Genomic DNA, 25,747 nt, shown 5'->3' with positions numbered 1-25,747 from the left:
TTTCGAACCGAGGATTGTGGCTACTTTGCCATAGATAGCCAGGGTGACGGTATTTACCAGCATATGATTACAATAAATACTCCCACTAATATACATATAATATATACTATCATTTTGACAACAAAAATAAAACAGAATTTGACTAACACGGCCATTTTATTAAAGCAGAATTAGAATTGAATTGAATTTTAATTAATATTAATGAACAGACAGCTTACAATTTCCTTTGTGATGCAAGTATATTCCTTGGACAATACAAAGTAAGTTCCACCTATATTTTAGATTAGAAGGCGTTGTAAGTTGTGTAATAAAGTATGTTGAGGATGTGGCATATATTTATTTATAGCAATGCGGCTTACAAAAGTTACAAGTCGAATTTGAGGGAGGCGATTTTAGGACGTTTTAACTAAGGCGTTTGGCACCGTGTGCTTACGGCCGTGGTTGCGGAGTGACTGACTGCGTGCACTCGTCTGTGTGCTTACTGCAAGTTAACGTTTTCGATAGCGTAAAAAGTAACTCGAATTTGTATGAAGTTGGAACAGCGCCCCTAGCGGCAAACGTACGCACACGTCCCAACTCCATACAAATTTGGATAAACGTTTACGCTATCGAGAACGTTAAAAAACTCGCACTGAGCGCATTGTTCTTTAAGATTTTGCGGAGTGACTGGCGAGCGGGGGCAATAAATGCTTAGACTACGGTTTTTTGCGTTGCCAGTCCGTGTTTCCGAACAGAAATTTAATGAGTGCTTCACGGCAGAAATAGAACTCCGGTAAACGAACTCGCTAAATTCTTCGACGAGTAAGAATACGAGTTCTAATAAAATACTAAAAAGGTTTTTTTTTTATTGCTTAGATGTGTGGACGAGCTCGCAGCCCACCTGGTATTAAGTGGTTACTGGAGCCCATAGACACCTACCACGTAAATACGCCACCCACCTTGAGATATAAGTTCTAAGGTCTCAGTATAGTTACAACGGCTACCTCACCCTTCGAACCGAAACGCATTACTGCTTCACGGCGGAAATAGGTGGGGTGGTGGTACCTACCCGTGCAGACTCCCAAGAGGTCCTACCACCAGTGATTACGCAAATTATAATTTTGCGGGTTTCATTTTTATTACACGATGTTATTCCTTCACCGTGGAAGTCAATCGTGAACATTTGTTGAGTACGTATTTCATTAGAAAAATTGGTACCCGCCTGCGGGTTTCGAACACCGGTGCATCGCTACACACGAATGCACCGGACGTCTTATCCTTTAGGCCACGACGACTTCAAAAGTTCTTCAAAGGTTCTAGTATTTTACTCGGCTTTTTCTTTTTAGGGTCTTAAGTAATACAGTGAGCTTAGTGTGAATTTTTTAACGTCTCGATAGTGTAAAAATTAACTCGAATCTGTATGCAGTTGGAATAGCGCCCCTAGCAGCAAACGTAAGCAAACGTTCGAACTCCATACAAATCTGTATGCTTAGTGCGAGTTTCTTAACGTTCTCGATAGCGTAAAAGTTAAGCCAATTTTGTATGCAGTTGAAACAGTGCCCCTAGCGGCAAACGTAGGCAAACGATCCCACTCCATACAAATATGAGCTAACTTTTACGCTATCGAGAATGTTAAAAAACTCGCACTAAGCAGTACTAAGCACACAGATATTATCCAACTGAAAACTCCTAAGTGCAACAAAAGAGACACCCCAAGCTAAATTTAGGTGAAAACCAAAGAAAACGCAACGCTACAGTGAGTCGAGTTAATTGAAGTGTCGCATCCAATTAACTGAATCTGATAATGCGAAGTATTTCGATTTTAATTCGGTGGAGATTTAAAAATAACATTGATCGATATTTATTATGTGGTCTGGTACTCGTTTGAATGGAGAGCTCAGATGTCGATTGAGGTAGCTCCAAATGGAGGATAATTAATAAATTAATTAGTCATTAATAAGCAAAAATTAGCGGCTTTAAACGTGTTTCTTTGTTAATTTTTAGATCAAACACTCGTAATATTTATATAATAATAATAATATTAATGATAACAGCTTTTTAATTTTTTCTATGTGAGTGGACGGACGTATTTACGGCCACAAAAAAAAATCACAAACTGGGTTTTTTTTGTAAGCAGAAACTATATTAGTATCACGTGAAGTTACAATTTTATAGAGTAAAATCTTGTACCTACTATTTTTGTAATACGTTCTACCTTATCACCGGGACAAAGTACATTCAATTCTAAAACAGTAGTTATTAAGAAAGAACATAAAAAACTACTTAGTCAGTAGTCACAATGAGTGTCGGCGTCTGCGATGACCTTACATTATAAAGAATAGAGGTTTTACATTAACTACAATAGCATAGTGTTAAATGGTAGATTACGCGTACACATCTCAGTGGCTCCGACACAACTTACATTCTATGACACAAAACAACTGAATTGAATCATGTGAATCATAAATCAGTACAGGCCACGCGCTCGCGCACGCAACACGTATACAAAATGGCGGACGAAACTAATAGCCTCACAGTATGGGACGAATTAACTAGCCCTCTCAATCTAGTCCTTATCGGAGTTATAGTGTACCTTATCTACAAAATCATTAAGTCGAATTTCGAATCTGAAGCTAACGTGCCTCCGCCGCCGCCGCCGTTGCCAAAGTTGAGGAAAGACCTAACTGTTGCCGAGTTGAAGAAATACGACGGAACTCAGCCTGACGGAAGAGTTCTTTTGGCTGTGAATGGAATTATATTTGATGTTACTAGAGGCAAGAGATTTTATGGACCGGGTGAGTTGTGTTTTAATTGACACTTAGTTTTATGTTTGAAGGTCGGTTGGCTTGTTTCAATTTATGTACACTCATTAAACTATCATAAATAAACGAATAGTAATTACATTTAGATTCTATTCGGTGTGAAGGTCATACAAGAATACAAGCCGTGACATTGTCTTCAGTGTGCTAAGCGAACGAAACGTAAATACTACACACACATTTTATATTCCTGTATTTTAAACGCAAGACGTCAATGCAAAATAGTCATTTATATTCTAAAGTTTTTGTAGCCCTAATCTGAAAACATCAGCAAACTGCGACGAAACATGATAATGATATGTTCGTCTCTTTTGTTTTCATTTCAACTGTATTTGTGTGAGCGGGACGAGAAACGAATACACTAGCGTAACAGAATGTCGACAAAACCGGTCGCGCGGTTCGTGTTTATCATCATCGAAGTAAACATAATAGCATCGTGTTATCAAAAAAAAAAGACAATTTTATAATGTAAGTAATTTACCAAAATTTTGATGAACCGTTTTGGCGATCGAATACGTTATTGTGCATCACGATTGTGAGAATCTTCTATTGGTTCATAAAGTATTTCAGCTAATTAAAAAAACTCTTGTCTTTATTGACAGTCATGCTGTTAACTTCGTTGGCTGTGAGGTGTAAATCTTAAATAGTACCACCCAATCTCTTTCCGTGGTGTCGTAAAAAGCGACTAAGAGATTCGCCGGATGACGTGTAGCTTTTTTTTTTCCTACCTAAGCTGATAGCCTTGAGAGGCTATTTCAGCGTAACCTTAACTAGTAGGTGAGCTCACGGGGCTCAAACCTGACGACGTTGCTAACACGAACCCTAGCAAAAGCCGTGCTTCGCAGAATCTACCACCAGGTCGAAAACGCGACCCACTCAGAAGATCCGGCGAGAAACTCAGTGGGCTGTGTCTGTGGGCTAATTTACTCGTCGAGCCCTTCGTCGCAAGCGACGGGTTCGACGAGAACGATGACCGGTGCTTGAAGTACCTAAAAGCACCGTGACGTGTAGCAGCATTCTCTGGTTAATATAGGAGCGTATTGTGATCGCCAGTCAGCTTTTCGTGATGGTTAGGCGTAATGTAACTGCACGAGCGGAGCGTCACAATCCTGTCTTTTTTTGCCTCGAAGCTGTCATGCCGTTTTAATAAAAGGACATTAAGGCGAAAAGCGGGAACTACGTTGCGATGTCAATGGCTCCGGTAACTAAGTCGATCATGAGCTCCTTCGTTCGTCTAGGCAATAAAAATGTGGATGTCAACAAACATTTTAAAGAATTTAAAAATTACATGCTTAGTTATCTCACCCTTTCGACTACATAATGAACACGAACATCTACAGCTCGGACGGAAAATGCTAATATCAAAAAGTCAAAATGGGTATTTAGTATTACTCTGATTTCTCTCCCGAAATTGAGACAGATTGAATATTGTTTCCAAATATACATTGAGGACGTAACCCTGATATTTGGTCTCTCTCATTTTTCCTAACTAATCGCCGGTGAGCTCTCGGGTTCAACTTGAGAGAATTGGAAATGCGACCCACTGAGAAGATCTGGCGAGAAACTTAGTGGGTTATGTCTATGAGGGTCTTGATTCTGTTTTACTTATGACAAGTGCTTTCTTTAAATTAGTTGTTTCCGAATTGATTACTAATTAACATAGGATAAATGTCTATTTCGTCGTTCAAAGCAAGGGGTATTATCGTATCCTAGAATACAATTCATGACGTCCTATTTAAGATGGCAAGAGAAATGTCAATTAGTCAATAAGAAGAAATAGCATGGATGGTAGACGGAGAGATATTAATAACCAAAAGTGTTCTTTTTTTCTCTCCCACCTATGCTGATAGCCTTGAGAGGCTATTTCAGCTTCTCCTAGTTGTGTAGGTGAGCTCACGGGGCTCAAACCGGGAGTGTTGCTAACGCTGGCTCTAGCAAGAGTAGTGCTTCGCAGAATCTGCCACTGCATTGGAAACGCGACCCACTGAGAAGATCCGGCGAGAAACTCAGTGGACTGTGTCTATGGGAGTGTTCTTAGGCTTATACCGAAGCACTCTAAAATACTTAACAAAAGGTTGAACAGCCACTGGAACTTCAATAGGTTATCCTAAGCTTTGTACTGGAAATTATGATAACTGTGTCGAAATAGGCAGAAATGTGGTAACTAAAACCACAAAACACCTTAGCACCGTACCCACTAATAATGTGGTAACAAAATAACGAGTCTAATGCTATTTTTATTTCTGTAGTTTAACCAAATTGCAATTACTGTGGTCACGATAAGACTAAAAATTCAGGTTCTGTACACTCGATAAGATCTACAATGTATTTTTTGCGTTGCATTTGTTTTAATTACTGCTGTACGAGAGATATTGTTTGGAAGACTTCTGAACTTGGAAGACTTCTGATCTTAACTGCTAATGACTTACTGTAAACTTATTAAAAGAATAAGAATGTGACAATGTATATTTGTAATATTGTTATAACTTGTTGTCGACTAATTGTTGTAACACAATTAATTGCTGTTACTGAAAATGACGAAGCAGCAATAGAAATTGTCATTAGTTTTAGTAGTTTTTAGTATGTTTATCACTGAGATCTATTAAGTATATTGAAAAGTTGAAATTATTCGATCACGACTTATTATGTACGTTATTGTAAACCTAATGTGGTAATTAGCAACTGTGCAAATATGCATTGTCGTACCTAAATTTATCTTCGTAGGTACTTAGGCTATTTAGATATGCCGATAACTTTTGTGACAGTAAATAACGAAGTGTTTTTTTGTTTCTCTAATTCGAATACACAAGTCCATTTTTTGAGAGTTTTTGGTTCCTCGTGAACCGCAGGTCGGATTATAACACTTGTAGGGTTAGGATTATTTTAGAATTTATTAGTTCAATGAATTCGAGGTCTCGATTTGTACAAAAACATTATTCTAAAGTTTTAGCATAGATAATAAAAAAAGATGTGTGGTGTCGTGGGACACCGGATAGGAACGAAGTTCCTTATTATAATGAATTTTAAATTCTATTCGACGTATAAAGAAAATAATTATTCGGATATAAATTTTTTATTATGTTTTTTTATTGATAAAAAAAAACTACTTTACAAACTTATCAACTTTATTTTATTCACAATGATTTATAAAAAATATATAATAATAATATACAAAGAACCAGCTATTTATATGAATAATAATAATAACCGTCATCACGTAGACTATACATTAGACACTGTATAGCCATCATACTAAAACTATAAATAAATAATAAAAACCTTACGTTACGGACGTTTTTCCCGGTTAGGGTACCCCTCCACATCGTCCCATAAGGAACTTCGTTCCAATAATCATATACCTACGACACAATAGAATTATCTACAAATTTTAAAAAATATATTCTATTTAATTTAAGTCTTTCATATCGCGATATATTGAACTTACAAGGGCTTGTTAAGAGCATTGATTAACCAAACAATTTTGTTACAATTATTTCATTGACAACTGCCACATCGCAACACAAGTGAGGCACAAAATTATTCTATAATTGAAGACTTGCTTGTTGACCTTCGTTGCGGCAACTTCACCCCGCCTATCATTTAGTTCAATTGAAACAATTCAAATCGTCATAGAAATTTTGATTAGTCTGCAGCTTAATATGTAAGACGCCACGATATTCCAATGAATTATACTACTTTAAATAGATCGATGGATCGATCTTTCTACCGATAATATATTTATATAGATTATTATTTTATGTATATTATGTAATGTTTATTTAACTTTGTGGAATCATTGATTTTTTCGCTATAGTCTTTATAAATTGGCACAGTACAGTCATCGACAAAATTATTCAAATATATCCAGTTATTTGTAATTCCTCCACCCAAAAAGCAGAACCAAATAGCCAGCGCTAAGTCGTCTAGCCCTTTTCTTGGATCGTATGATTAAATATTCCGACTATCACCCCACTTGTTGTGGTTTACGAAGTAGCATGTGGCAGTTCAACTTCTTTAATATTAGCACAGTTAAGCATCATAACGCCCGGTCACCGTCCTCGTTGAACCCGTTGCTTGCGACGAAGGGCTCGACAAGCGAATTAACCCCTAGACACAGCCCACTGAGTTTCTCGCCGAATCTTGTCAGTAGGTCTCGTTTCCCATCCGGTGGTAGATTCTGCGAAGCACTGCTCTTGTTAGGGCCAGTGTTAGCAATACTCCGGTTTGAGCCCCGTGAGCTCACCTACATGTTAGGACGAAGATGAAATAGGCTATCAGCATAGGTAGTAAAAAAATCATAGCGACGAGGTCAGTTTTTGTTTGTATAATAAGGATTCGGTGAGCTACCTCCTAAGCAAGACAATCAGGTGGTGTATGTATTGTATGTTGTGTTGTCAATCATTTTGCGAGTATACTGGGAGTTGCATCAATGATACGTGTGGGGGCTGAGAGTTCGGCCTGCCATCTGGACCGCGATTCAAGTACGGCATGTCAGTTATGTATTTTCGGAGTTGCATAGGTCATTTTGGAACTTCAGTAACAAGTACCTCTGGCTCCGGGTCTCATAAAACATACCGGCTATTACGCGATCTTGAATGAGATGGTCCAGCGCTGTGTCCCCCGTGTTTAGGTCTGTGTGTTTTACAAGAGCGCCATACGCTGCTATCGATTGTTATCTAGCCATCTAAACAACCATCTAACTCGTCGTGGCGTCGTCCACGCCAAGAATAATTGTAAATAGACATGCTTTAACAAAAACCGTCCTCTAATAGAAAAAAAAAAGACATTCCAAAAAAAATTAATATACACTAAAAACAATCATTGTCGAAATCGGTTGGCGTGATATTGAGTTATTGAGCTATTTGTCGCACACGTACTTAATGCAAATGCAAGACTTATATGATTTTCTCATGGATACCATTATCAGAACTGCACTAAATTGTAATGGGACCGCACAGAAAGCGTCAGCTTTCTAATAAAAAAAGAATTATCAAAATCGATTCACCCAGTCAAAAGATATGAGGTAACAAACATAAAAAAAGACATACAGTCGAATTGAAAACCTCATCCTTTTTTGAAGTCAGTTAAAGGGACGACGATAAATTACAGATGGCCTATTTCACGGAAATAACTTATCATTTTGTAGATATAATATCATCTGATAAGTCTCTGAGGAATGCTTTTTGATCGATGCCAAATAGATCGATTTTACGAAACATTTTTCAAAACTTTACTATCGAGACAAGAAGTAGTTTTCAAATGATGCAATGAAAATTCCAGAGTATTTAATAGTAGTTCTATGTAATCTACGTCTTCAAACAAAGTTCGTCGTATTTTGTGATAGGCGATAGCTGGAGCATATCCATATCCGACAAGAGACTTTTAACGGCAAAGAAAAAAAAAAAGCCCAGATATACACTAATATTTCAGGGGAGTGAGCGAAGAAATGGTATATGATAGAAGAGTATGGAAGGAGAAAACATGTTGCGCCGACCCTAGGTGACTGGGAGAAGGGCAGGATAATGATGAATGATGATAGACAAATATTTCAATAAATTTCTGCAATGTTGCCAAACATGAGCACACTCGAATAACTAAAAAATTTAACCTCTTCGAGTTACAGAAAATATATTTTAATTAATTTATTCAAATTACCCGAATCGGCAATCTGATGAAATATGAACTATGAGCGTTAGTCGACCGTAAGCACTGACTAACAACGGAGCGAAAATTTTTCGTGTTTCGAGTTACTGCCGAACCAAAACCCTTATCTTTCATATTTATCAGTAGATTACATCGTCGAGGTCACTCACCTCGAACGGTCCGGACTTGCCATTAGTATGCGGACTCTGTACAGGAAATATAATTTTATTGTGTCCAAAAGAAATAGTTTTACTGTAATCTTCATGAAACAATATTACGAAATCTGTTACAGTTCGAAAGCGGATGAAAAGTTTTTTTTTAACTATTCTTGTTCAATACATGTACAATACGTGTTAGGAATTATAACTATATAAGAACATCTCTCGGTTATATGTGCATTGAATTTGTAATTCAGAAAGAAGAAGTATGTGTTAATCTAGTTTCAGATCTACGAGTCTTAGCTTATGGACCGTCCAGGACCCTAATATAGTGTACTGGTTGAAGTATAAAAAAAAAACTACAAGATTTATTTATTAAATTTAGATACAAAAACACGCGGTTTACGGTTTACACGTTTACTGGTGGTAGGACCTCTTGTGAGTGCGCACGGGTAGGTACCACCGCCCTGCTTATTTCTGCCGTGAAGCAGTAATGGGTTTCGGCTTGAAGGGTGGGGCAGCCGTTGTAACTATACTGATACCTTAGAACTTATATCTCAAGGTGGGTGGCGCATTTAAGTTGTAGATGTCTATGGGCCCCAATAACCACTTAACACAAGGTGGGCTGTGAGCTCGTCCACCCATCTAAGCAATAAAAAAAAACGTAGTAGAATTAAGCACGAGTATTAAATGGTATGATGTACAATTATTTTAACTTATTGTTGAGTTTAGTTTGTAATTGAGCATTGCATCAACGATTTCCCATTACTTGGAATGTCAAGTTTTCCAAATTTGACAATTTTGAGAGTATGCGTCAATGTACTGTCTGGTAAATAGTGTACTTGTCTCTTTGGCGAGCTTATTAAGACACTCCTTCGAAATTTTACACAAGACGTGTAGACTGTAGGAGATGACGCGTGGCTAAAGGTCCAAAACCATTGGGATCTAGTACGAACAAATATTTACCCAAAATATGGAACCTAAGTCATGATACTTAACGCACCTTCATGAAAACAATTCAGAATGGCTTGGTGAAAAGAATATAGAAGCATAGTTTTCACCTCATATTTTCCACTAAGATACTCTTCCTCCTCCTTCGGTCGATAATCACCAATACTGAAGATCGTGGCTTCCTCTAATAACTTTCTCCTGGATTATCCTGCGCCACTCCTGCCTATCCTTGGCTGTGTGGATAGCAGCTAAGATACCGAAAAACACTAGTTTATATCAATGAAAAGTCTTATCGCTCTAGAAAGGTTCCTGGCTCTTGAAAAAGACAGTTGACAGAAGGGAATTGGGTTATAAGGTGTATTAGGTGTGGAACGTATTGGCAAATTTAATGTCAACAATTTATTCTCTGAATCAAGGATTGCCTAGACGCATTGCTTGTGGTTGTAATATACTGCCAACCTGTTGTTGTAATACTAAATTGTACGAAATTTTTATATTGCAAGTTTGCTAATGTGTCGTATTCGTGTTTTAAATTTATAAACGCCATCACACTTTGACATAATATGTAATATCTTGCTTAATCATAATCTATTACATTTTAGTAATCAAGATTGTGCACTACATTTTATTGTTGAGTTGATGAATCAGCTACAAATTATACTATTCAGCGAGTGTTGGTTGATAAATAAATCATGCCAATTGTTAGTTTAAAACATTGCTTTTCAATAATTTTAGTGGTTGTAAGTGTGTTGACTCTAAATAAACGTAGTGTAGTAACTTTAGTGATTTATTGTTAAAACACAAAAAGACATTAAAATAATCTAGATTCGAAGAAATAAATTACTATTCTTGAATCGCTATTAGTCATCTTTATCTTATCTATACAAAGCTTTCTTAATAGTAAACGAATTACTCAATTTGATATAATCAAAATTGAATTAATCATGACAAAATAATCGCTTTTTTACAAAAGAGAGTTCAAGTCGATCTACATATAATTATTGCGCTCATTGTGATAGCTAGTTAGAACTTTTAAATATAAAGCATAATCATTATTTAATCTAATTCAGTGTCAGACTGGCATTTTTCAGCTGTCACTTATACCGTTGACGTTGATATTATTACTATTGCCAATGGCAGTTACATTTATCTCTTACCATTGGTGTGGGCTCATAAGAAGCCCTACCACTAGTAAAAATTCTAAGGCAGTTGAAACAATGACTCCTTTGCTCAATGTTGGCTATCATTCACTTGGCAACATGCTTATCTCCAACCACGGCTATCGGCTTGGGCTAGGTAATTGTGATAGTCTTAACGCTTATAGAAACGCAACTATATACTACTAATAATTTAACATCAAATAATTGTTATTTGTTTCTTTCCTTTCTTTTATTTAGCATGACCCTATTGTATCTCTTATACTTTAATAAATATCTGGACAGATTATGTTGTAACATTACCTTACTGTAATTTATATTCAATCAATAAGTAGTTGTTTTAAATCGCAGGAGGCCCATACTCGGCGTTTGCTGGTAAAGACGCCACAAGAGGCTTAGCCACAGGGCAGGTTGCTGCGTCAGAAAACGATGAATACGACGATGTTAGCGATCTGGGTTCAGATGAAATAGCTTCAGCCAAAGAATGGGAAGAGCAGTTTAGGGGTAAGTAAACCGTTTAATGCACTAAGTGGATGTATATAGATAGCAACGAAATATTTTGTCTTAATCTTTTTAGATTTAAAGGATAAGACGTCCGGTGCATTCGTATCTTGCGCTACATTGGTGTTCATTACACGCAGGCGGGTACCAATTTTTGTAATGAAATACGCACTTAACAAATGTTCACGATTGACTTCGACGGTGGAGTAAAAATATCCTATCATAAAATCAAACCTGCAAACTTATAATTTGCGTAATTACTGGTGGTAGGACCTCTTGTGAGTCCGCACGGGTAGGTATCACCACCCTGCCTATTTCTGCCGTGATGCAGTAATGCGTTTTGGTTTGAAGGGCGGGGCAGCCGTTGTAACTATACTGAGACCTTAGAACTTATATGTCAAGGTGGGTGGCACATTTATGTTGTGGATGTCTGGACTCCAGTAACCACTTAATGGGCCGTGAGCTCGTCTATCCATCTAAGCAATAAATAAAAAATAAAAAAGATTGTTCACTAAATATTATGCTAATTTTCCAGAAAAATACGACATAGTTGGTCGCCTCCTCAAATTGGGTGAAACGCCAAAAAATTACAGTGATGATGAGAGCGAAGACAAAAAATCACAGTAAGCAAATTCGTGGTATTGACGTTTGACAAATGTGTCAGTTTCATTTTAACACTGGGGTAAGTGTCGCGTATCGCTAGGAACGGGGTAATTAGGTAAAAGTTTTGAAATGTTAAATAAATATTTTTTTCATAATTTGTTTATTTTATTTCCTTTAAGTTTACTTTATTTTGGGATGTATAGAACTATTCGAAGGAAGAGTTGGAGTAGGCAATGAGACATTATGTTGAAAAGGTCGCTATCTATGTGTATACATTACATACATACATCCATGTTACCATAATATCTTAGGCACAAGGACAACAACAGGAAATACCTTTGATATTCAAAGGTATTAGTAAAGGTAAGGCAAAATATGTAACTATTGCACGAACCGATACAAATACCTTTGAATATCAAACTTACCAGTTTCCTATTCTTATTTTTTCGTAAATAATACAAGAATATGTTTTCGTTGTATTTAAATTTATAACTAAAATAACCTGTATAAAAATGACATAATTCTGGAACAAATTAAGGTTTTCTTAATCTAAAATTCATTAAAATGAAATTATTAGTTGCGAATTAACCCTTTTTTTCATTGTGATGAATGTCCAAAATCTATCCCGATATTAATACTAAACTAAATTTTTAACATAGCTATCCCAAAAAACTTTCCAATTTATCTCGAACTTCTAATTTAAATTTCAAGCACATATGTATACTAAAACTAATAACTGTTGTGTTAATTCAAATAAATATCCAAAACCCAAATGTTTGGCGCTTAAAGTGGCTCCAATTGTGTTATCTGGTTAATGTGAGTTTCTCTCAGCTGTCTTATTATGTGACGACGCTTATTCTTCATGCGTTGCACGTATTACTTCGTCATCTCGAGTGGAGCTCGATAATCGAGTGGCATCGTGTCGCGGTTCTGAATTAAGCCTCTTTGCTCGACTTGTAATCTTTGAATTCAGTTTTTATGACGTTCAAATATTTTAACGTTGAATGATGAGAATTTGATGGGTACTACGTTTTTCGGTTGAGATCCGGCGTTGTTTATTTTGAATTTTTGTATATATTATCACTGGCAAGCGACTCAAATGTAATTTATCATTGATGTAATTAGGAATGCTGGATAGTTCTGGTAAATGACAATAAAATCTTTGAAGTACAATGTTATGATCATTAGTGTAGTGTAATCAACGACCATGTCAATTCAATCTTAAAACGACGGTCGATCGAATACAATTTATTCTATTATGTTAAATATGAAGCCATTTTTACGCATTACTTAAGTAATTATCCAAATGCAAAGTTTCCATGGTTTTTTTATAATAATAATAATAATAATAAAACATTTATTTCAGAAAAAATCCATAAATTGATAATAATACAATAGTCAGCACACAAACAGTTCAACAATACAAATAGAAAATGAACACAATATACTAATTCAATTAATTAAATATACAAAGGAAATGAATTAGAAACACATAATTATATCAATACAGTAGTAACCACTCTATGTCAATATTAGCTATCATTATGTCAATCAGTTAATTAATTTGGAGAAAAAATAAAATAAAAAGAAAATCATACACATTTCATAATGAGGAGTAAAATAATAATAAGGATATGTCAGTCTTGTCCGGTAATTATACACATCCATTTATGTTGGATCGGACAATCAGCGCGAGAAGCAATCATCCCGAGGATGCCATTACTACTGTTTCTCACTCGTCTTAAAAAAGAGGCAACCTTTTTTCGGATTATAGCTTGATAGCCATCCGTCCGGGCATCAGCAAACATTTGCGACGCACTGCAGTAGGGAGGCAGCCGCAATAGCACCCTGAAGATGTTGTTATATTGAACGCGCAGGACCCTGGCAGCCCGTTGAGTATGATTCACCCATAGACTGCTCGCGTAAAACGATTGGCAAAATGCCTTAAACAAAGAAATTTTTACTGGGGAGGAGCACCGAGCGAATCTACGGGCAACCATGTTTCCTCGGACCGCCAATGCCCTGCGCTTCCGCTCCAAATCTGCGTCATCGGACAAATCATCCGTTACAATGTGGCCCAGGTACTTAAAACTGGTCACTCTCTGCAGTTCCTCATCATATAATTTAATTGAAGGAACACGAACTGGAACGGGTGCACCTGACTTACCCTTGAAAAGCAGAACTTTGCTTTTTGCTTTACTGTAGGTCAGTCCATGTTCCCCAGCGTAGGTCTCGCATATAGCCAGCATCTTACGAATAGCACCTACCGATGGTCCCAGCAGCACCATATCGTCCGCGTAGCTAATATTATTGACGCATACACTATCAATATGAAAACCGGTATGAGTGCTGCTGAGCTCGCCGATAAGGTCATTTATGTACAAGTTAAATAACAAAGGAGAGGTCAGCCCCCCCTGCCTCACGCCACACTCCATGCCATATGGCCCGGACAAAGCTCCCGCCCATCTCACCTGGTTCCGCTGGCAGTGGTACCATTCCTGTAACACTGATATGACCTCAACCGGTACACCCGCCCTGCCCAGTTTGTCCCAAAGCTTATCATATATGACTGTGTCAAACGCCTTAGACAAGTCTAGGAAGCACGCGTATACCAGTGTTTTCCTGTCCGTATAGTACTGAACAGCTTGCTTAAGACATAATATCGCACTTTCAGTGGAAAGCCCATTTCTGAAACCGAACTGGGCTTCATGCAGTTTAATATGTTTGTTAAGAATGTTATTAAGCAAGCCGTCCAACACCTTGGCTAATATGGTCGCAAGAGAGATGGGTCGATAGTTATTCATATCCGAGACGTCCCCAGTTCTGTTCTTAATAATTGGAATCACTATAGTTTTAGTAAGTTCCTCTGGTAAGTAACTATGGCAAAGGCAGAGATTATAAAACAAGGATAGGACGCGCGGCAGGTGGACTCCAGCATGCCTAAGATGCTCGATGCTGAGACCATCATATCCAGGGGATTTACCTCTATGCATGCTGTTAATAACTCTTTTAACCTCCTTCGATGTAAAACTGATATCCCTTTTCTGGATGACGGTTCCAGCAACGGGCGACCGAAACACACCAGTATTACGCTGCGGTGTCACCTTGAAGTGTTTACTAAACGCATTTGCAATCAAGTGATGGTCAAAAATACCATTAATACTCACACGAAGGCCAGGTTTCTGGTTAAATTTTCCGGTATCTTTCCAGAACTGTGGGAAATTATTAACGGAATGATGGGATGCAAGTGAATCCATTTTAATTTGTTCCTGCCTATCCTGGCACCATCTTAACTTCTGCTTAAACAACTTCCTACTTTCTACCATGTTAACATACGTCTGACCATTCTTAGGCTTTTGGTTCACTTCATAGAAAATCTGTGCATTTGAGAGATGGAGAACGTAAAAATTAAATATAGTTCAAAATTTATGATTAAATGAATTATGATCGAGTCTTGATCACCATTGCCAACAATATTGATTTTTTGGAAGGCACTAATACTGCTATGGATACACTTTTATGGAAAATACTTGAAGATAGGCAGCGATATGGAGCTCCGGTAACCATTTAAAACCAGGTCGACCGTGAGCTCATTCATTCACTGAATAATCATGAATGAACAAAAAAACCTGTGGTACGCCAACATTCTTTACACTACTTAACGCAACCTGAAATCAATTGATCTTATATGTCCTCGTTAGATGAAAGTAAAATTTTTGACATTCCATCACCAATGTATGTTTATACTCTACATCTTGCGTTATACTCTACGAGAATTTGTTTATACTCTACGAGAACATTTCCAGAGCCATTATAGTTGCATCACACGTTCCTGTGTCGTCGTAGGCGCGCGCTGGACAATTTCCTAGTGATTTCCTCAGCGGAGCGGAGGCTCAGCGACAAAAGGAACTAATCTATGGAAGGAACTCTATTTTACGCTTCATTTCATTCAGAAACGTTTTATTAAATCTTCACAGGATTCTACGTAGGTACCTCCAGTATTTACCTATCTAGAATTTGTTATGAACTTCCTTTGTGAAATCGTGATCGGAATTTTTAAAGGACATCGTACCTTCAGAAGTTTTCAAGTTCCCTGAAGTTTTTTACCAAGTGTAAAATGTTTAATGTAAGAAAAAAGTTTCATGATGAAATAATTTTTTAAGTTTTACTTTCAAAATCAAAGTATCTATTTCAATTATATTTCTTGAATATCTTGTAAAATTTTCAATTCCAGCAAATTTCCGCCTAGCTCCAACCGATCAATTTTTTCTACATATGTGCATATTTATTTTGTAGGTACATGCATATTTACGATCCAATGACTAAACTTCTGCATATCTACGATCCTATGAAAAGGAGGTACTCTGAAAACTAAGATTAACTAAAATCCTGTTTCTAGCTTTAATGTCGACGGTGTAACCGGACGAGATAACAGGAAACCTAATAACGGAAAGATAAGAGACGTAACAGGATCTACTTATAGAACAGCTTAAAAGCTATCTTGGTTGGTACTGAAACGCTTTTACTGAAGCAAGATGTGAATATTGCAATGTTTATCTGACGCGTAATTAAATTAGCTATTTTTGTATGTCTCTGAATGGTTAGCTAATTAAGCAAGAGGAATAAGTGATTAGTTTGTTTCTTGATAAAAGCTTTGTTTATGATTGACACTAGCGACCCGCCCTCGCTTCGCTTCGGAAACATTAAAACACACATGAAACCAAAAAAATAAAATAAAAAATAAATAAATAAAAAGTAGCCTATGTTCATCAGGGACAATGTCGGCTTCTAATGGAAAAAGAATTTTTCAAATCGGTCCAGTAGTTTCGGAGCCTATTCGAAACAAACAAACAAACAAATCTTTCCTCTTTATAATATTAGTATAGATAATGTGATATCACATTGAAATAACTCTTAATTAATTTAATTCGTTATATCGCTGTAAAATAAATGATACCAGTGTTCGCCTGATTCATTAATTGTTTAAAATTAGAAGCTTGTTAAATAATTTAAGACTTTAACGGTAGATAACGGTTTAGCTTTGTCCCTGATTGCTGACGCCCATGGGCGATGGCAATAACTCACCATCAGGTGGGCCGTATGCTCGTCTAAAACGAGGGCAATATATAAAAAAAAAAGTTGAAACATAACCTTCCTTTAGTAGACTGGAAATGTCCAATTTTGTCCAAGTTGACGTGCTGAAATCGCCTTTGTAATTCCGATTGGCTTGGAGTGTGGGCGATTATCTGAGGGTTTTTGTCTCATTTTTGTGATTATCATTTGAGTTCTCGATGTTTCGAATACTTTAGAACTATCGCAGCCACGAGCGACTGATCGTGTATCCGCGATATGTGAAACACAAATCGAATTGGAAATTTTAAATTTATTAAAAGAAACTTGTTATTAATCTCACCAAGAATCTAGTCATTATTTTGTTTTATTTATTAAAATAGAAAGAATGAACCCTGTACTATATTGTCGGAGAGCGAGCGTTGTGGTTAATTGTATGCTTGAAAATTGGTATAAATATATATCAAGCATCTGTAATTCCAGTCACCTGTACGAAGAATTTGTAAGTGTGACATTTAGTTCATATTGTAAGTCCGCAGGGATACTACCACTATGGCTGTTCCTGCTGCAAAGTCTATGCGTTGCCGTTTGAATTATAGGACGGCCGTTACATAGAACAATTGAAACAGGGATCCCATAGACATCTACAACGTAAATGCCGCCGCCCACCTTGATATATGAGTTCTAAGGTCTCATTGTAACTGCCCCACCCTTCAAACCGAGACGCATTACTGCTTCATGGCAGAAATAGGCAGGGTGATGGTACCTACCCGTGCGGACTCACAAGAGGTCCTACCATCAGTAATTACCCATATTATAATTTTGCGGGTACTACGTAATAGGAAAAAAGATAATCAAAAGCAACCGACAAGTCATCTGGTCTTAAGGGTTTTTCTGTTACTACTAATTGGTGATTTCCAAAAATATTTCTATAAAAATGAATAAGTGAAAATTAATCAAAAAGTGAGCTTGTTATCTGATCTTTAAGTTATAATAAAGTATATTTACTTCTACCGTCAACTTTGCGAAATTGTATCATTACAAACGTCTAAACTTCAAGAACTCTGTGTTAGTAATATATTCCTATAAGGAAGTGTTACTCTGAAAAGCCGTAAGTCTTCATTGGGCTGGGCCACTCCGGGAATTGTTTGCCTGACGTAATATTTCAGGAAAGAGACGGGTATATGTTGTACATATAAAATCGATTTTCGAGTTTAATCGATTCTGTTGGTTTTGTAAATCGTTATGGAATTTGGATTCCTAACAGGCTTGTGGTCAGTGAATCTTACACTTATTCTATTCTGCTGGGCTATTCCTCTGGGGATACGGGTATATTTAGTAGTTAAGCCTTGCATGTGCCATCATTCTGTCAATTTTTACCGCGTAGTAGTCGTTATTTTCGGTTTCAATAGTGAGACAACTGGTATACAATACAATGGAAACTTCAACCACGTGTCTCAGGATTGGCGGCTTTGAGTCTTTGATGTCTGTGAACTCTAATCATTTTATTGGTAAGCCCTTTTTTGCGTTTGCTTTAAAAAAACAATTATTTGGTAGTACGCCTCAAAAAGTCGGGTAGTGAAAATTTTAAGGAAAATGCCGCAAAGGACACACTCTTACTTATTGAAGCATTTAAGTACCCACTATAGTATAGTCGATCGTCGTCTGTAGATAAACTCAATGCAGTAGATAAGTTTCGATAACGCAATTTTCCTGGATTGTACCATTTTAGTGTGGAGATCACTCGACCCTTGACAACAAGGATGCTAGAAGATGTTGCAGTCACGAACTTGCGACATCTTGATACAAACCAGTATAATACCGTTAAATCTCTAAGTCGTCGTGGCCTAACGGATAAGACGTCCGGTGCATTTGTGTTGAAGCGATGCACCAGTGTTCGAATCCCGCAGGCGGGTACCAATTTTTCTAATGAAATACGTACTCAACAAATGTTCACGATTGACTTCCACGGTGAAGGAATAACATCGTGTAATAAAAATGAAACCCGCAAAATTATAATTTGCGTAATTACTGGTGGTAGGACCTCTTGTGAGTCCGCACGGGTAGGTACCACCGCCCCGCCTATTTCTGCCGTGAAGCAGTAATGCGTTTCGGTTTGAAGGGTGGGGCAGCCGTTGTAACTATACTTGAGACCTTAGAACTTGTATCTCAAGGTGGGTGGCGCATTTACGTTGTAGATGTCTATGGGCTCCAGTAACCACTTAACATCAGGTGGGCTGTGAGATCGTCCACACAGCTAAGCAAAAAAAAAAAAACCCGATGGCGTTATAGTTTGAAACCACAATTTGTCGGTTTCTATGGTTCGTTTCGATTCCAATTTAGAAAAAAATAAATGAATGTAATATTCAAATCTGTACCTTCGCTACCAAAACCGAAGATCGATTTTAAGGTAAAACATCGATTAAATAACTATAGGTATTCGCTTATCAGGAACGGTAACTTCCCTTTAGATGTGACTCGACTCGCAGAGTTCGAGTTTTGTTATTGTTAGCTCCGATAAGTAAAGTTTATATTGGAATCGAGTAATAGGCAAGTCTTTATCAATACTTTGTGTTTATATGCAGGGCTCGGTAGAGTGTGAACGTTTTGTAAATGTTATGTCCGTTCGAAATTGAAATGGTTTATTGGATATTCATTTTGGCTGTGTATTTGGTGTGGGCTATACACTGACTGTAGACTATCTTACTTTTGAGCTAAAGCATATCCATTGCGAAAAACCGTTTGAGGAAATGGGCTTGTGTACCTACAAAAACGATAGAGCTATTTCAGTAATAACGTTTATGGATACAAGAAAATTGAGAAGCTGCTACCTAAAATCTAGACAAAACTCCGACTTGGGTGACAATATTCAAGTAACAGCCCGTCAATGTTAAGATCCGATTTCTATAGCAGGTTCATTGATTACATCGCCACCAAATTGAGACAAATGACTGTCGGGCTCTATAAATTAGACTGCGGGAAGTATTAGAGAATTGTATTCGTAACTACAGATATATTGGGACAATCTCGGAACCGAAATAAATAGGCTTTGCCTTGTGCCAAGTTACACGTACTTGTAAAGGGAAAACGTTGTTATGGTCTCGTATGCTCAAGTAACGTTCGCGTTTAGTGAATGAGGGAAGAAAGTCTTTTAGATATTTGATTTTGGTTCTAGAAAAATAGTTCCTATTGGAAATATAACTTAAGGTTAAACAAAAACATAAGTAACTGTTTTCGTTAAGCCAATTTTGTCGAAGCTATGATCGAGGATCGAAGATGCTTTGAATGCTGTGACTATGATGACGATTAGTGCATTGCGGATTATAGTCATACTTAACAAATTATAGAAGATGGAAATTTAAAAGATTGGAAATTAAATCTTTTGGAGATTTAATGACTACATGAGTAGGCCAGTGAATTGTCTATTTCTTCCGAGATGCAGTCAAGTGTTCCGGTGTCATGGGTTAGCCGTTAAACCAGACGTTGACCTTATAATTCCTAGACATTCCCCGGGGCTATGTTTGGGTACGAAATCTCCTTTTAATTGATGTAAATGATTTTTCGTACTCAGTTGTATTTTTTTGTATTATTGTACTGTTTGTGTTGTGATAAATCTTGAATTCAATGCAAGAAAAAATAAAAATGTGTGATTTTAATAAATGTCAAATATCAAGATTAGATTTACCTCCCTGTTTTGTTTCTAGATCTCTTTGGATTTTAAATTGCAATAGAGTGTAATTTTTTAAGGGCCCGTAGAAAGAAAAGTTTGATGTCCTATGCGATTTGAAAAATAAGATAACACATGTTTAAATTTCTAAGCTTATCTATATCAGCTATTTCCACAGCATTAAGTCCTACGGTATGCTGCAAATATTGAAAGCATGTTTATCTTGCAAAAGAGAGCTATTTCAGCTATTTATAATATAAAAATTCAAGGCTCAATTCGCCAAGTTTATAATGATCGCTTACTCACGGCTATATCACAATACATTTTTGCTAATATAATGTATCGACGCTTGAAAGGCAAACATGACTAAGCGACAATGCGTGAACTTTACAGTAGAGCAATTTAAAGTTGAAATATCTGAAAAAAAAATTATTTTAACGAATCTAACTGTAGGATGGAAATTATTTTAATAGACCTAGAAATAGTTTTTTTTTGCCCATCGAATATACTTAAAGGTTATTGCCTATCATTTGTGTATATAGCAGTTATTGTCGCTTATATATATTGTTCATAATTTGATAAACAGGTAAAATTATCTGAATTTTATATAAAAGTTTTCTCGTCACAAGTAAAATTATCTAAGCCAGAATTGAAAGATTTGGAGTAACATGTAAAACAATATGAGCTATCGTTGAAAGATTTTCAGTAACATGTAAAGTTAGACAAATTCGCACAGCTTACAGTTTCGTTTTGGGTATATTGGACTAAAGTGATCCCATAGTTCACAACAAATCGAGTAAATGTATTTAAATACTATTCCATTTTTTATGCATGTAGAAAGTGTAAAGAATTGAACTAAAATGTAAAAAATTACTATGGTAAATCATGCAAAAGAGCGAAACCAAAAGAGCGAGACGTTTATGAATAAACATTTATTGTAAGAAACTATAGGGATATATTTTTTTGTAACAAAATCACGCTATTACTATTATATTTTATACAATATTTTGCCAATATTAAATAAATAAACCATAACACATTGTAGTGTATTCCAATATAATACCAAAATCTAGTTATTGCCTCATCAGTCATAAAAACAATAGAGAATTATTAAAACTCATAAAAGGTCTAGTTTTCAGAGTAAATCCACAACAAAAACAATAATAAATTGTATTCTGCTATTGAACATAACCAAACTTAACAACACGTAATATAATCAGTCTCCAAAGGCATACGATAGATATGCGACATGAGATCTTGTTATTTTTTGTTAATCAATCACAATCTTCAATATCGTGCAATGTCGTGCACGTGGAATGCTCAGAAACTCTTGTTTAAGACAATTAGGAATGACTTTGTCAGTGCAAAGTTTGAGCAAATCATCATATTTGGCTTTTGATATGGTAAATGAGACCTATAACAAGATTTCAATGATAACTTGATTTTAGGCTGAACTTCGACATCAAAAGATGATGCAGAAGCCTTCATAGATGTTTTGTATTTAACGCTTTGCTTGTATTTTTTGAAAGTCATAACACGGATCTTGCTTATTTTCCCGGTTTGGTTGCCTTTGAAGTACTTATCACTAATACTATCCCATTTATAAAAATCTTCATAGCTCAGTCTTTCCACCTGAAAAGGCGACGAATCTTGCCTAGCTGTTGAAAATACTGTAAACCATTGTGATGATGCGTAAACAGTGGTATTTTTTGATCGATTCTCTACAATGGCATGGTATCGACATGTAAATGTGTCCCGTAAGTTTATTTGAATAATGTCGATATATTTGCACTCCTGTAATGATGAATGCAACATTGCTAATACCGTATGGTTACGGGTTTGGCCTGCACAAAAGTCGCAATAGAGAAGTAATCGAGTAACGTTTCTTCTAGCATCAATGGACTGAAAATATTTATGTAAAATAGTTGCAATCTCATTGGCGCCACGCTTGCCATTACTCTCATCCCAGTAGTAACAAAAAACATTACGAGTTCCGTTTCATAAACACAAAAATTATATACGGCTAGTTTCCTACTACGAGCTCCGGTCACCGTCCTTGCTTGCTTGCTTGCTTGCGACGAAGGGCTCGACGAGCGAACTAACCCATAGACACAGCCCACTGAGTTTCTCGCCGGATCTCAGTGGGTCGCGTTTCCGATCCGGTGGTAGATTCTGCGAAGCACTGCTCTTGCTAGGGTCAGTGTTAGCAACTCTCATTTTTGTGGGCTCTAAAACGGGTATAACTTTCTTCTTTTTCTGTTTCATGTTATTGCTTTTCTCTTTGTTTTTCGGGATTTTTATTTTTTTTCGTATTGACGACGCTTTAGACACTTGACTTTTTTAGGTACATAAAATCCGATGTTGAAATTATCTTGGAATATTTTACGAAAAATTCTCTCGCTTACAATATCCATGCCCTGATCCATGTTGTGCTTTTTGTATAGTTTGTATAAGTTGGAGATATTTCTAATTTCTTCAGAAAGGTAAACTTTGCTCGAATCTAGACGATAGTAATGCGAAGGTACCGCTGGTATTTTTTTTATTTTTAGTGCTCAGATGGGTGGACGAGTTCACAGCCTAGCTGGCGTTAAGTAGTAACTGGAGCCCATAGACTTCTACAACGTACATGCCTCAACCCACCTTGAGATATGAGTTCTAAGTTTTCAGCATAGTTACAACGGCTGCCCCACCCTTCAAACCGAAATCCATTACTGCTTCACGGCAGAAATAGGCAGGGTGATGGTACCTACCTACGTGCAGACTCACAAGATGTATCCGCGTAACATTAACTAGTGGGTGAGCTCACGGGACTCAAACCTGACGATGTTGCTAACACTGGCCCTAGCAAGAGCAGTGCTTTGCAGAATCTACCACCGGATCGGAAACGTGACCCACTGAGAAGATCCGGCGAGAAACTCAGTGGGCTGTGTCTGTGGGTTAATTTACTCGACGAACCCTTCGTCGCGAGCGACGGGTTCGACGAGAACGATGACCGGGGAAGTCAATCGTGAGCATTTGTTAAGTACGTATTTCATTCTAAAAATTTGTACCCGCCTGCGGGTTTCGCCAACGGGATTCGAACACTGTTGCATCGCTACATACGATTGCACCGGGACGCCTTAACCTTTAGGCCACGACGACTTTGTAAACTTTTGATAAATCTTTTTACGGAATCTATAGTCGTTTCTTTGGTCTTATTTCGTGGTTCACATCTCCCTCATGGGAACAAAATGCACAATAATGTGACAAACGACTTTACTAAGCGACGCCCAGCTCACGAATGTCACCTTTTACCAGCCCGCCAAAACGTGGTACGCGACTAGTTGCGCATACCCACACGACGTATTTAAACTCGCGCAGTTCCTTAGCGACAAAAAATTATATTTGGTTTACGGGTAAACATAACTAAGCGCCAAAAGAAACCATTGAAATTAATCAAGTAAAATTATCTAGGCGACGTAGTTATTAGAAATGTTGTCATGTAAAAATATTTACGGATGGAAAGGGATATTATGTTAAACAAGTAAAACTATCTAAGATTCAATATTATTCCATTTTGTTTCAGGTTAAATTGTATAGCTGTACCAATTACGACTACTTTGTATAGGTACAATCTACTAAGTGGTCTCAAAGAAAAATTTCATAACAAGTAAAAATAAATAAATAAAAACAAATGAAAATTTAAAAACATGAATAACTGACTAAGTAAATAATACTTTATTATTAAAATGTCCTAACTGCAGGATGTCTCTAAAATAACTTTTTTTTGTCGTTTGGTAGGAAAAAACTCTGCATTTTTATGAAAATCACACCATATCTAAGCGACATAAAACACGTCGCAGAGTGATGAAACCTATACTAAACGACGCAGAAAAATCAGACGATTCCAATGGTGTATCTAACTCATTTTACCTACTTTTGTCGCTTAGTCAGGATTGCCTTTCAAGCGTCGGTATGTTCGTGCAAATTTATTGTTATATAACAAGCGAAGTGACAGATATTTAATTTTGATGAGCGCCAGAAATAAAAGTAAATTCGTTGAGCGTGTTATCGTCTACAAAAAAATATTAGTTCTTGGCCAGAGAATAATTTATTAGACTAGGATTATTTTGGATAAGAGCTATCTATAATACAGCCAGTGAATATGTTTATCAACGAAATGTAATTTTAATTACATGTACTGATTTAAAAATATTTACAGCCCACCTGGTGTTAAGTGGTTACTGGAGCCCATAGACATGTACAACGGAAATATGCCACCCACCTTGAGATATAAGCTCTAAGGTCTTAAGTATAGTTACAACGGCTGCCCCACCCTTCAAACCGAAACGCATTACTGCTTCACGGTGAAGTAGGCAGGGTGGTATCTACCCGCGCGGACTCACAAGAGGTCCTACCACCAGTAATTACGCAAATTATAATTTTGCGGGTTTGATTTTTATTACACGATGTTATTCCTTAACTGTGGAAGTCAATCGTGAATTTTGTTGAGTACGTATTTCATTAGAAATCGCATCGCACTATACGAATGCACCGGACGGCTTATGCTTTATAGACCACGACGTCTTCATACGTGTCTGCATTCCGAATGTGATAGAGTAATACCTTTCAAGTAGGCCCTCACGTACAAGTAAAAGCCTACTTTAAAATAAGCTTTTTGAAATTTGTGGTATCCCACTTATATAAATCCCAATAAATATTACAATGGAATTTCAATACGTCAATGAAAAACAAATTTAATTGGGCTTATTTAGGCGTATTTATTATAAATATGTTTCTTAAATACAAACAAAACAACAAGATAAAATAGTTGTATTGCTTTGATAAAGACACAAAATTGCAGTTTTAATCCAATAAATACTATCGTAGGTTTAAATATGTTGATGAATTGTTACTGTCACAAAAACTTCAAAATAAAACCAATAAGTGACGTAACACACTTTGAAAGCAAAATATTTTTTGAGTTAACTAATAGGTCGTTTTTTTTAAACTGTATTCAGCCTCAACGTACGAAGCTCATTGAGCCGAAAACAATTAAGAAAACCTAACAAAAGTTCATTGTGTTGGGAGCGCTGAGACCATTATACAGCTTCTAACGTGAGAAAACAAAGCGCGAGGCAATCGCGAACCTTAATAGGACGATACATCAAATCTTTCAAGTAAAAACAAATGAGAGCGCGTTCAAAAGCGTGTATGTTT

The 25,747-nt window shown here is 36.8% G+C and overlaps 2 protein-coding genes across 2 annotated transcripts in view; both read left to right on the top strand.

The window, feature by feature from the left end:
• Positions 1-25,747, top strand: part of LOC134199939 (uncharacterized protein K02A2.6-like) — a 933,609-nt gene that overhangs the window by 403,294 nt on the left and 504,568 nt on the right. The window lies entirely within an intron of this gene.
• LOC101745598 (membrane-associated progesterone receptor component 1) lies at positions 1,298-11,966 on the top strand. The gene is made up of 3 exons (XM_038014992.2): positions 1,298-2,774; positions 11,059-11,211; positions 11,744-11,966. The coding sequence occupies exons 1-3, from the start codon at positions 2,489-2,491 to the stop codon at positions 11,833-11,835; spliced, it is 531 nt and encodes a 176-aa protein (XP_037870920.1). The 5' UTR covers positions 1,298-2,488; the 3' UTR covers positions 11,836-11,966.

Source organism: Bombyx mori, chromosome 13 (genome assembly GCF_030269925.1).
Source record: "Bombyx mori chromosome 13, ASM3026992v2".
NCBI lineage: Eukaryota > Metazoa > Arthropoda > Insecta > Lepidoptera > Bombycidae > Bombyx > Bombyx mori.
This window is presented reverse-complemented; position numbering and strand designations above follow the sequence as displayed.